The sequence below is a fragment of the Kogia breviceps genome, chromosome 2 (assembly GCF_026419965.1).
Source record: "Kogia breviceps isolate mKogBre1 chromosome 2, mKogBre1 haplotype 1, whole genome shotgun sequence".
In the NCBI taxonomy this organism is placed as follows: domain Eukaryota; kingdom Metazoa; phylum Chordata; class Mammalia; order Artiodactyla; family Physeteridae; genus Kogia; species Kogia breviceps.
Genome location: NC_081311.1, coordinates 139,000,225 through 139,012,733, shown reverse-complemented (window position 1 = coordinate 139,012,733; position 12,509 = coordinate 139,000,225). Strand labels below are relative to the sequence as shown.

Sequence of the window (12,509 nt, the reverse complement as noted above, 5' to 3'; positions counted from 1 at the left end):
GATGGCAAGAAAGGCAAGGGTATTAAGGTCCCAATAAAAAGATTATCCTTGAAATAAATAGTTTCATATCATATTTGGTCTTTTTGTCTGCTGTGTTCCTGTATGCATAAGGCATAAGATATTTTTGGTTATTCTAATGTTTGAGAAGTTTCTGAAAAAAATATATATGTGTGTGTGTGAGTGTGTGTGTGTGTGTGTGTGTGTACAGCTATGAAATAGGTAAAAGTTCATTTTTCCTAAGTTATTTTGCTCTTCAGTCTGGCCATCTGTAAAATGGCACCTGCTATTAAACAGCTTGTCAATTATTATTATTTTTTAAGGAACAGAGAGTTGAAACTTCCATCCATTTTGCTTTTAATGGGATTAGCATCAAGGAAAACCCACTCACTCAGAGTCTAAGATAAACATCAGAACAATGCAGCAATTATGGGTCATTCAATTCATATGTTGCACTGACTTTTGGTTGCTCAAAAATAGTATAATTTTTTCTTAGTTAAGTAAACAGATTATTTCATCTTTATCAAGTGCCATATTAGCATGCTTTTGGTGTTAGTAAAACTATTGCTAATTATCATTGGTTTGCAGCACTTCTCTTTTGTTACTTAGGAATGCCAAAGAAAGGGTCAAATCCTTGCTACAATGAAGGCTTTCTTGCCCGTAATCAGCAGTATTTGGTCTGCCTGCCCCGGGGGCGGCTTCGTCTCTGAAGTTTTATTTCTACTGACTTTCTGTTCTTTAGAATTTTGTATATCTAACTTTATATTTCTAACTGTTGAAACTCCAACTGGGGGCATAACTGGGAGGGAGTGAAGAGGAGGGATAAGTCATTTTTTGGACCGTGATGCCCGGTGACGGACATGTTCATCAAACTCAACCCCACTGCGCCTTGCTCTTACTAGTCTCTCTACTCGAGGTGAGAAGGAAGAAGCAGACTGACCCCATCTTACATATCACATCGCATATGGACCTTTTTTTTCTTAGCAGTTTGAGATACGATTCAGAGCCCTGAAACCTTGAGGAAAGAGAAAAATCTCTTATTTAGTCTTCATCTTACAAGCACATTATAAATATCTCCCATCTTTTAGAAGACCCTAAGATCCCTCTCAGCTGTTACCCCACTTCTCTGCTCCCTTTCACAGCAAAGTTACATAGAATTGTCTTTAATCACTATCTATCTCCATTTCCTCTCCCTCTTTCTTTCTTGAACTCATTGAAAACAGTCCATCTTCAAATCTCCCAGAAACATTGTCAGTGTCACCAGTGACCTCCATGTTGATAACCCTAATAGTTCTTGTTCAAACATCACCTTATCAGAGAGCTACTCCTCACTGTTACTCTTTCTCATTTATTTTAATGTCTGTCCTTCCACCCTCCCAAAGAGAATGTAAGTTCCATGAGAGCATGGATTTTATGAAGTTCATCACTTTCTCTGTAGTACTTAGCAGTCCCGTTACTATCTGTTGAATGAAATAGTTTGAAAAGCTGTGTTACTTCACTTATAATTTCATATATAATCTCTTTATCCAGTTCTTAGCACGGTGTCTTGGAAGATGGATTTCAATAAATATATGTTGCGTTATTCCCTGGAGCACTTGAAGTACAGTGTTCCATCCTGTGGCTCAGTGACTCCAATGCTAGGGCTCAAGTGAGATTTTTATTATTTTTCAAAAAATTAGAACGATGTCAGTCTTTACCTCCTTTGCAGATTTAGGTGATAGTTCTGTGTATGAGGAGAAAGAGGTACTGCAGATCCAAACTCTTCAGAGCAGGACTCTTGGGTGCTTTTTAAACTTAGGTCTGCGATCGGGTCACCATGGACAGAGACCAGATAGAGATTTAGGACTTCAGACCCAGTAGTTCAAAGCGAGGGCGGTAAGGGAAACTTACTTATATAAGTTAATGTCTTTCCCTTTTTCGCTTCAGGCTCCTGAAAGCTGCTCAGACTAAACTTGATGTTAGTCCAATTCTAGTAGCCCTTGGGAAGACCGTATTTACTTTCTCTTTCCAAGGTACTGAATTGTTATTCACATTTTATAAATATTATGTATATGCTTTTCATTGAAAGGCTCTTCAAATTATTTTTGGAAAGAGGCAGGATATGCTTCTCTGTTGTCCTCTTGCATATTACTGCACTTCCTAGATACTAGTCCATGATGACAGACACTTCAGCGACTTGAATTTGACTGACCCGGGAGGTGGTGGTAGGGGGAGGTCAGAGAGGAATAGGTTGCTCTCCTGCTGCTTTGTGGTCTGTTTTTTTGGTATGGACTCTCTTGTTTGTCCTGGTACTCTTGGAAAGCTCTGTTTCCTAGCATAGGGTTTCCTGGAATTCTTAGATTATACCAGATTGAAGTCCTTAGTAGAATATGCCATAATTTGATGAAATTTAGATTTGGCCTCACTTCTCCAGACTTCCCAAGGTGGAATGAGAAACTGAACGGAAGAAAGAAAAACTTTCCCTTGCGTTGCTTCTTCTCTTTCTTTTCATGCTATCTTTTAAAGATTATTTCCTTTCATTCCATTTCATTCTTCCTCCTGTAATTTTCTCTTCCTATTACTCTGAAGCCTGTAAGTGGTAGCAATACCTATTATAGTGGTTAGGAACAAGCATAGTGGGGCCAGGTTGCCTGAATTTGGGTTCAGGTTCTCCAGCTTACCAGTCGTATGACCTTTTTCAAATTGTTTAACCTCTCTGTACCTCAGAGAGGCATGTATATAAGATCTCTAAAATGGGAACAATAGCGTAACTACCTCATTGGGTTGTTATAAGAACAAAATGAGTTCATACACATTGAGTACTTGAACTGGCTTCTGGCACATAGTTTTCAATACATGCTATTGATGAGTATTATTGTTTTTGCTTATTTAACTTCATGGATAGTACTTGCAGCTGAGTGCGGGTGGCCAAACTAGTAAACTTTTTCTGACAAATCATTACTCTGACTGGATTATCCTGCCTTGGAACCAGACTAACAGAAAGTAACTTATAAAGGATGACTTCAAGACCTTGAAAAGTCCCAGGTGTCGGGGCAGGACTTATATCACTAACTTCTTGTTTTCCTTTTAATCTTGGCTTAAGTGTCATAATATACCTTTAAGAGGCTCTCTCTTTCTTTAGAATCGATTTGTCTTCTTTTTGACTATTTTGTCAGATTCTGAGAACAGAATGTATTTACAGCCTTCCTGTCAAGATAATAAACAGTAGTGCCTAATATGTGTGTCTTACCCTGCTGTGAATGATTTCCATTCTGGGAGGCCTACGAGCTTCTCAAACCACATCTTCCTCCTTGATTATGTAAACAGAACTATAGCATGGAAATTTCTTGCTTCCGCCAAATCATTAGCAGAGAAAACATTTAAAAAGTCTTCAAGCACCAATCTGACATGTATATTTGGAGAGAGCTCCCAATTTCGAGGAGCAAACATGGACGTGTATCATTTGGAAATTGGAGAAAGGAAGGGAGAGGGAAGAGGTGGTGTGAATGAGGACGTTCTTTTTTTTTCTTTTAACATCTTTATTGGAGTATAATTGCTTTACAATGGTGTGTTAGTTTCTGCTTTATAACAAAGTGAATCAGTTATATGTATACATATGTTCCCATATCTCTTCCCTCTTGCGTCTCCCTCCCACCCTCCCTATCCCGCCCCTCTAGGTGGTCACAAAGCACCGAGCTGATCTCCCTGTGCCATGCGGCTGCTTCCCACTAGCTATCCACCCTACATCTGGTAGTGTATATATGTCCATGCCACTCTCTCACTTTGTCCCAGCTTACCCTTCCCCCTCCCCATATCCTCAAGTCCATTCTCTAGTAGGTCTGTGTCTTTATTCCCATCTTGCCCCTAGGTTCTTCATGAACTTTTTTTTTCTTAGATTCCATATATATGTGTTAGCATATGGTATTTGTTTTTCTCTTTCTGACTTACTTCACTCTGTATGACACACTCTAGGTCCATCCACCTCAGTACTAATAACTCAATTTCGTTTCTTTTTATGGCTGAGTAGTATTCCAGTGTATATATGTGCCACATCTTCTTTATCCATTCATCTATTGATGGACACTTAGGTTGCTTCCATGTCCTGGCTATTGTAAATAGAGCTGCAAAACAGTTTGGAGGGCTTCCCTGGTGGCTCAGTGGTTGAGAGTCTGCCTGCCGATGCAGGGGACACGGGTTCGTGTCCCGGTCCGGGAAGATCCCACATGCCACGGAGCGGCTGGGCCCGTGAGCCATGGCCGCTGAGCCTGTACTCTGCAACGGGAGAGGCCACAACAGTGAGCGGCCCACGTACCGCAAAAAAAAAAACAAAAAAAAACCAAAACAGTTTGGAGTTTCCTTAAAAAACTAAAAATAGAACTACCATACGACCCAGCAATCCCACTACTGGGCATATACCCCGAGAAAACCATAATTCAAAGAGTCATGTACCAAAATGTTCAGTGAGGACGTTCTTGCATTTTCGTATCAGACAAACTTCAGAGGTCTGGGCCTTAGTTAATAGGTGCTTGTCCATCTTTCCATTAAGACAAAACTTAGCAGGATGAGTTTCTCTGGTGTTCTTGTACAGTGTCTCCTCTCTTGCTACACTTCCCCTTTACTTGAAGTCCTGTAGGACATTTCAGCTACATGATGGATTTGCTCCATGGGAAAAAGTTTACAAGGTTAGACTCAGACTCTCCAGGCAAATAAACCAAAAAGTAAGACTTTGGAGATCCCCTCTCACAAAGTATTGTGACTTCCTGTATTCTGGGGTAGACTGAAACCCATTAATTAATACAGTTAGCAGTAGAAATCTTTAAAGGAAATAGAATCTGTTCATTTCTTACTTTGCTTAGTGTACCACTTGAACCTTTTCCCTCTGTGTGGGTATCCAAAGGGGGAAAAACTTTTGGAAACAGTTTTCCAAATCTTTTATGTATTTTGTGTCTTGGCTCTGTGCAGTCTTTCCTATGGGCATACCCCTCCACTTAATCATGCACAGAAGAGACTAGAAGGTGTACAGGGGTTGAGGCAAGTCCTTAGCTGATTGACAGATTCATTATCAGCATGGACGGAGACAAGAAAGCTGTTCATTCTTCATTCCAAGTGTCAAACTGCTGACCTCTAACCATTCCAATACCCTCTCTGATGACATCAAGCTGGCCTTGTTGTTTGTTGGGGGAATGAGCCATGTCAGCAAACTTTAAGTCTTGTTAATGGGTACTGGTTTTCAGTTTTATGGGACTGGTTCTCAAAAAGCAGGACAGGGAGAATAAGAGATCTGCCCAGCATATTTGTCTCAGATCTTTCATATCTACAATAATCACCTTAAATGAAAGAGTCACAGTCCAAGCCCAAATAAATTTTTCTCCTGATAGATAACTTCTCTATTGCAAAGAGTTGGGTTTTCTAAGATTTCTTTCCTGCCTGCTGCTCTCTTAAAAGGCTAGATGGCATACTGACCCTAAACGCTATCCAGCACACGGGGGAAAGGAATCGTTTGCTGGACTCAGCTGGCTCCTAGGCTTCTCTTGAAGGCAGAATCACTTAACTGAGCTGTGTGACCCTTTGAAGGTGCATTTGCAATGTGCACCATATCAATGATGAAAAGACATCAATAACCCTAAACACTAGATCGTTCTTGGGCTATTAAAAAATAAAATAAAATTCAGAAAAATTAAAAATTTTAATCAGTTATTAAATGCCTTCCATTTTAGTATATGATTGACTACATGTAACTGTGGCAGTTAAAGTATTTAAAGACCCTTAACAGACTAGTTTTGAATTCGTGGAGATGAGAATATTTGTGCTTATTCCTTTATTGGGGGACTTCACAAAATGGGACTGTGCTCTCTGGTGTTGGAGACATACCCTTTTCTTACTTAAAAAGAAATCAGAAGAGAATCCGAGAATCATTATGAAAACAATCTTTAATGAAACAGAGGATGGACCAAGAAAGATATCATACTTGTGAGAGGGAGGCTATTTAAAGATCATAAAAGGCAGACATTCAAACTGGTTTTTTTTTTTTTTTTTTTTTTTGCGGTATGCGGGCCTCTCACTGTTGTGGCCTCTCCCGTTGCGGAGCACAGGCTCCGGACGCACAGGCTCAGTGTTGCACGGGCTTAGTTGCTCCGCGGCATGTGGGATCTTCCCGGACCAGGGCACGAACCCGTGTCTCCTGCATCGGCAGGCGGATTCTCAACCACTGCGCCACCAGGGAAGCCCATTCAAACTGTTTTTAAAAGCTTTTTAAAGTGATAACTCTAGCAATACCAAGCAATTCTTGAGCACAGTGAGTAATGACCCAGTCCCTGTACTGAGTGATGGGGATTTTAAAATGAGTAAGACAGAATCCTTGATCTCAGAGGGTTTCATGATGTCATGGGGGAAACAGATAATCAACCAACAGGATGAAGACTACACTTAAGGATCCTGAGAGATACATGTTCCAAGTCTGGGGAAGCACAGGACAGAGACTGACAGTACCTTTTTTCTTCAAGCGACATGCTGATTTTTTTCACTGAGATCTCAAAAACCAGAGTTAAGCATCTGGTTGATAGCAGTGAAGTGACCATATGTGCATAATGTGGTAGCAATTACTGGGGCTTTTCAATAAACTTTACTAGACATTGTCTTTTGAGGTCCCTGTACCCTGTGAAGGAACTTATCCAAATGTGTGGATGGGGAAGTGGTGACACAGAGAGGGTGAACAACTTGAGTAAGAATAAATAGGTACTGAGTGGTACCCAAGGTCCCAGGTTTCCTGGCTTCTAGGCCTGTTTTCTTTCTATGACCCTCCAGCCAAAGAACTGGCCCTTCATTTCCCAAAGCATATGTGGTGGTACATTACTTCCCTGGGATGTTATTTGTATTATGTAAACAAAGGTTCCATTTTGAAATAAGTTGAATTTCTTCTCATTCTTCAGCTCGAAGCTCACAAGTCACTTCAGAAGAGACTTCCCTGGGCTCCCATTCCCTTCTACTATGCACTCTCATGGCACTCTGTACTTCCCACATTAAGCATGTAATCCAGTTTGTAATTTGCTGTTTGTGTCATTCTTAGGTTATGCAGAGAATGTATCTTTTGTTTACCAATATATGCTTAGCAGTTAGTGTCTAGAATATAGTAGTCACTCAAGAAGTGATTGCTAAAGCAACGTCTTCATTTAAGGTTTGTGTGCTCTTTCCGTTCTTTCAGAATACCCAATGTGCGAGCAACAAACTTGTGCCAATGGAGCCTGCTATAACACCAGTCAGAAGTGTGATGGGGAAATGGATTGCAGAGACGCCTCTGATGAACTCAACTGCAGTAAGTAATATGGTGAAGCTGGTTTATACTGGCCAGTTATGCACACTTCTTCTCAAGTTTGTGTTCAGTGAATTCATGTTGGTAGCTTGAAGTCAGCCACGGTGGAGTATTTACACCAAGGAAATTGGCAGATACTACAGGTGAGGACTTTTATGTTCCTGGAGAACTGGTTATTAAACATTTACCAGAACACTACTGCATAGTAAGAATCTCTCTTTAAACTTGAGACAGAATCTTCCTGTGAAATTAAGTGGCTACAGTGGAATTGAAATTCTCTCTTTTCTTTCCCTTCTTAACCTTGTGTCCCAGCTCACCGATGCTTGCGCAGTGAGTTTCAGTGTGGCAGTGGGGAGTGCATTTATAAAACCTACGTCTGCGACCATGACCTTGACTGTGAAGATGGCAGTGATGAACGTTCTTGCAGTACGGTGATTTCCTTACGTTGGGTTGTGCTGTTAGGAGTGTTTTTTTTTTTTTTTTCTCCCTACCAATGTGCTACTTTTTTCAAATCACAGAGTCACTATGTCTGATGGCAAAGGGAGCCAGACTGTCATTTAGGGCCCATGGCATAAGCCTCAGCAGTGTTGCTGAACTTGGGCTTCTTTAATTTCCAAGGATCTCTGTAGAGTTGAAGGGTTGCTGATGGACAGTTTGCATTCTTTCCTTAGGCTACAAAGATACAGAGTGTATTGTATCACTGGACTCTCAGATTACTCATATCTCAGGAATGGGTCTAATAACCTTCACACAGTGAGAGAAGGGCTTAGAAAGGGAGACAAGGTCCCTAATAGTAATGGCCCTAACTCTCCTCTTTACTTTGAAATTCTTACCACATTAAAATCACGAGTCGGGAAAGTTTCAGTATGGTTGCAGGTGGCTTTTGTTACCTCCACATTTTCACTCTGACCCTCCTTTTCTGTCCATGATATTGCCTGCAATGCACACGAACGCTCTCATTGTTGCCACCTCCAGACTCATTTTATTAGAATATGAAATTTCCATGAGAGAGTTTTATAAATTCCAATAAATTGACAGGTGTTTTTTTTTTTTTTTTTTTTGGTGGTCACTTATTTACCAGAATGCAGGATTTTCTCCACACCCATTTTGATTGGTGGGTAACCATTCCTTAGAGGTTGTTAAATATTTTCAGTATCACTCTAATTTTCTGTGAGCCATGCCTGATTTCTTTTCTGGCACCTGTGCTTGTTTCAGGGACTGCATTGAGAAGAATGTGACATCATGGAATGAGTTACTGAGAATCATTAGGTCCTAGATAGCAATGACTGTGCTTGTGGCCAAGTAAGAGAATGTTGGCCATTGGCATGTCTATAGCATCTTTGTCAGTCTGTGTTCTCTGTTCTGTGACAACCTATAACATAACTGTCTTGTTTTTAATCTTGATGCACCTGAGTTCATGTCCTGGACCCAAAGCTGCTGTTTTCTTCTCCTCCTTCTCCTCTTCTTTCTCCTTCTCTTCCTCCTTTTTTTCATTTTTGTCAAGATAGTTAAGGGACTAAATGGGCATAGAAATGTCAGTTTCTAGGAGCTCAGTTTAGGTGGCAAAGTGAGCACTTTGATTTTTTCTGAGTGGTTTGTATCTTTGGAGTGCAGCTGTCATTTTCTTCCAGGTTCTTATCAGACCTGCAAAGGTAACGAATTCACTTGCCCCAACGGCTTCTGCATTAATCAAAATTGGGTTTGTGATGGAGAAGGTGACTGTGTAGATAATGCCGATGAAGATGGATGCGGTAAGGAGGGGAAGAGCTTCTGATTGGAAAGTGTTTTCTTAAAGTGTTTTCCAGAACTTGTTTTTCCTACTTTCCTTGTTAGAAATTATCTGTGTGACATGCAAGTTTCTGGACTGGCTGGGCTTAAGGGGAATTAGTGGATGGGGAGGAAAGAGGTGATTCCACTAGCTTTTCCTAAAAAGACCCAAAACTCAAATATAGCATAAATTATAATCCTTTCCTTCCTAGCACTAAGGCCAAATAGGTAGGACAGTCTCTCCCCTGTCTATAGCCCTATCCAAGGTTTTCCCTTTAAGACTCTTATTTTAATTAGATGTGTCTATGTAAAAAAAGCAGGCTGGGGAAGGAGGGAAAATGTGATATGTCTTAAGACCTTATAATCTTGAAAAATGACTTGGAGCTGGAGATTGTTAGCTGTGGGAAAGGCCACTCTCCAGGTAAGTGAGAAGGAGATTTTCAGTGATATTTGCTCTCTTCACTGTGCTGTTATCATCAGCAGTACCTCCAACAGTTCAGAAGTTGCTGACACCCATGAATAAAGCACGTCACCTTTGCGGGTCTAGCCCCAGGTATTGGGTTGGCAAAAAGTTCGTTTAGCTTTTTCTGTAAGATCTTTATATTAAGAATTATGCTTGTTCTGGGAACGTCCATTGGTTTCATGTTTCAGTGATCCAAGGAGTTGTTTTCCTACATTTGGGTGTTTCTTACACTGTTGACGTTTCACTAAAGAAACAAAACAAACTGAACAACTCAAAATGACACACACACACATAAAAACAAACATAGGAATCCCGGCATCACCTTTATAGCCCTAGTTATATTGTTCATGATTTAATTAACTAAATGTTCTCCTATGGGTTATTCATCTAGTTTGTTGATAATTCAGGCCCATTTCTGCTTCCTCCTCTTATAACCTGGCTGGGAGTTGCTTCCCCTAGAAAGAGTGGAACTTAATGCCATTTGCCACTGCTTAGAGTATCAATAAAAGGTCAGTTGTAGAGTTAGAAACTACTAGTTTACTGTGAAATATAGGTCATTTGTAGACTTCTTGTCTACCTGATCTCTATCCTCTCTTAACCATGTATTGAAAAAGAGTTGGCTCTGCCTCTAATGTGGCCTGTAGTAACTCTCTCTTTTTTCCCCACAGAAAGCAGAATTAACCGTACTTATGAATGTTACCCAAATGAATGGGCTTGTCCAAAGTCTGGAAAATGCATCCCAATTAGTAAAGTTTGTGATGGGACTTCAGATTGTCCAGAAGGAGAAGATGAAAGCAATATCACTGTAGGACAACACTGTGGTGAGTATGGAAATTTATCTGGGCATCTTTCAGGTAAAGGTGTGTCTGTTTCTCTATAATAGATTGCCAAATACAGAGGCTATCAGTTGGTGTCTGCAGAATGAACAATCCCAAGACTTAGTGGCTTTAACCAGCGAACATTTGTTATTTCTCCCAGTTCTGGGGGTTGGCTAGCTCACTCACATCTCAGGATGCTGCAGTAAAAGCACAGCTAGTCCAGGCTTGTTTGCATGGTGGTGGAAAGGGCAAACCCCAGTGTACAAGCTCTTTTAAGCCTCTGCTTATGTCATGTTTGCCAAGTGTTCTATTGGCCAAAACAGGTCACACCAAGCCCAGATTCAATGGATTGAAGAAATAGACTCCATCTCTTGATGGGAGGAGCTTAAAAATATTTGTGACTCCCCTCTCCCCCTTCCCAGGAAGAATGGATTTAATGGTAATTGTGATGACTTTAAAGTATTCTGGAGATTTTATGGCTTATACCTATGGAAAAAGTGTTGTCTGGATATACTCCAAGAAGCTTCTGGTTTCAGGGATATGTACTTTGAGTCAGTGTTTCTTTCTTCCCCCTTTGGCTGTAGAATATTCCCCCACCATCAACCATCAATTCTGTGGACAACTGACTTTCCTGTAAGAAAATATAATTCATGACCTTGATTTTATCAATAGCACTCTCTCTAAATTATCTAGTAGTTGCCTAGCAGTGGCCATTAACTATAACCCTAAAGTTTTGGGGATTTTTTTCCCTGGAAAAAAGAGGCTTCTTTGGCTTCTTTTTGGCATTTCATTTGGGAATCCTTTTAAATAGTCATAGTACAAAAGTTAGAAAACTAAAATTAACAGAAAAATTAGTCACCTGAAATTCCACCACTTGAAGCTAGCCATGATTAATTAACTTTTTAGTGTTAAAAGTTAAGAGTTTAGTGTTTAGTGTTCAGTGACTTGGGAATTCTTGGGAATTTCCTTCTATGATATTGACACAAAGATAGACTTATGACCAGATTTTTCCATAAACAGCACTTCTGATGACTTGTGCTTACACTTAGTTAACAACTTTTTAAAAATATGTGCTGAGCTTTAAAAAATTATTATTAATTTTTTAACATCTTTATTGGAGTATAATTGCTTTACTATGGTATGTTAGTTTCTACTTTATAACAAAGTGAATCAGCTATACGTATACCTATATCTCCATATCTCCTCCCGAGCTTTTTATTGCATTATATTGCAGGAAGGCTTGAGTGGTGACAGATTTCCTGTGGCTGCTGCATGCTTACTGAGCTTTTACTTTTGAAAGAAGTTCTTACTTCTTGTAAATCAGCCTTGTCCAGAGGTCACCGTTCATTTCACCAAGTGTTTTTCTCTGTTTAGATGTGGATTTGTGTCCGTTCTTAGGCTGTCAGTACCAATGCCACAAGTCACCAGGTGGAGGGATGTGTTACTGTCCCTCAGGTTTTATCGTCAACGAAAATAGCACCCATAACTGTGTCGGTAAGTGACAGGTGGGAGGGCCTGGTCTTTCATCACGGTGCTTGTGGCACTGGTGGGTTCCATGCCCTCTAACATCACGGAGTTTGTACTTGTGGTTAGGAATGTCTATTAACAAAGAGCAACACAGTCCTCACCGAAAACATGACAGTATGAAGTTTTAACTCTAAGAAGGTTTTGTGAGGCACCCAAGGCGAAAGAGTGGTTGTGTGATGAGTGAGTTGACTATCTATGTGTATATCTTTCTACCACCCGATGATGGAGGTAGTCTTTTGGTGTTTTGTGTTTTATGTACTTGGAAGCAGAAATGATATGGCCATACTTGTTAAATACAGTTAGCCTTCCCTATCTGTGAATTCCGCAACTTCGGATTCAAATCAACTGGGGATTAAAAAAAAAAAAAAAGGCAGAAAGTTCCAAAAAGCAAAACTTGAACTTTCTGTGTGCAGGCAACTATTCATACAGCACTTAAATTGTATTTATAAACTATTTACATAGCATTTACATTGTACTGATATTAGGCATTATAAGTAATCTAAGGATGATTTAAAGTATATAGGAGGATGTGTGTAGATTATATGTAAACACTACACCATTTAATATAAAGGACTTGACCATCTTTGGATTTTGGTATCCTGGGGGGTCCTGGAACCGACCCCCGTAGAATGCCAAGGGGCTACTGTAC

General features: G+C 40.2%; 1 protein-coding gene across 1 annotated transcript in view; it reads left to right on the top strand.

The window, feature by feature from the left end:
* Positions 1 to 12,509, top strand: part of LRP2 (LDL receptor related protein 2) — a 196,246-nt gene that overhangs the window by 46,099 nt on the left and 137,638 nt on the right. The window contains exons 5-9 of the mRNA XM_067027528.1: positions 7,178 to 7,288; positions 7,598 to 7,708; positions 8,917 to 9,036; positions 10,184 to 10,336; positions 11,708 to 11,827. Coding sequence (XP_066883629.1) covers positions 7,178 to 7,288; positions 7,598 to 7,708; positions 8,917 to 9,036; positions 10,184 to 10,336; positions 11,708 to 11,827 — 615 coding nt within the window. The remainder of the gene's footprint in view (positions 1 to 7,177; positions 7,289 to 7,597; positions 7,709 to 8,916; positions 9,037 to 10,183; positions 10,337 to 11,707; positions 11,828 to 12,509) is intronic.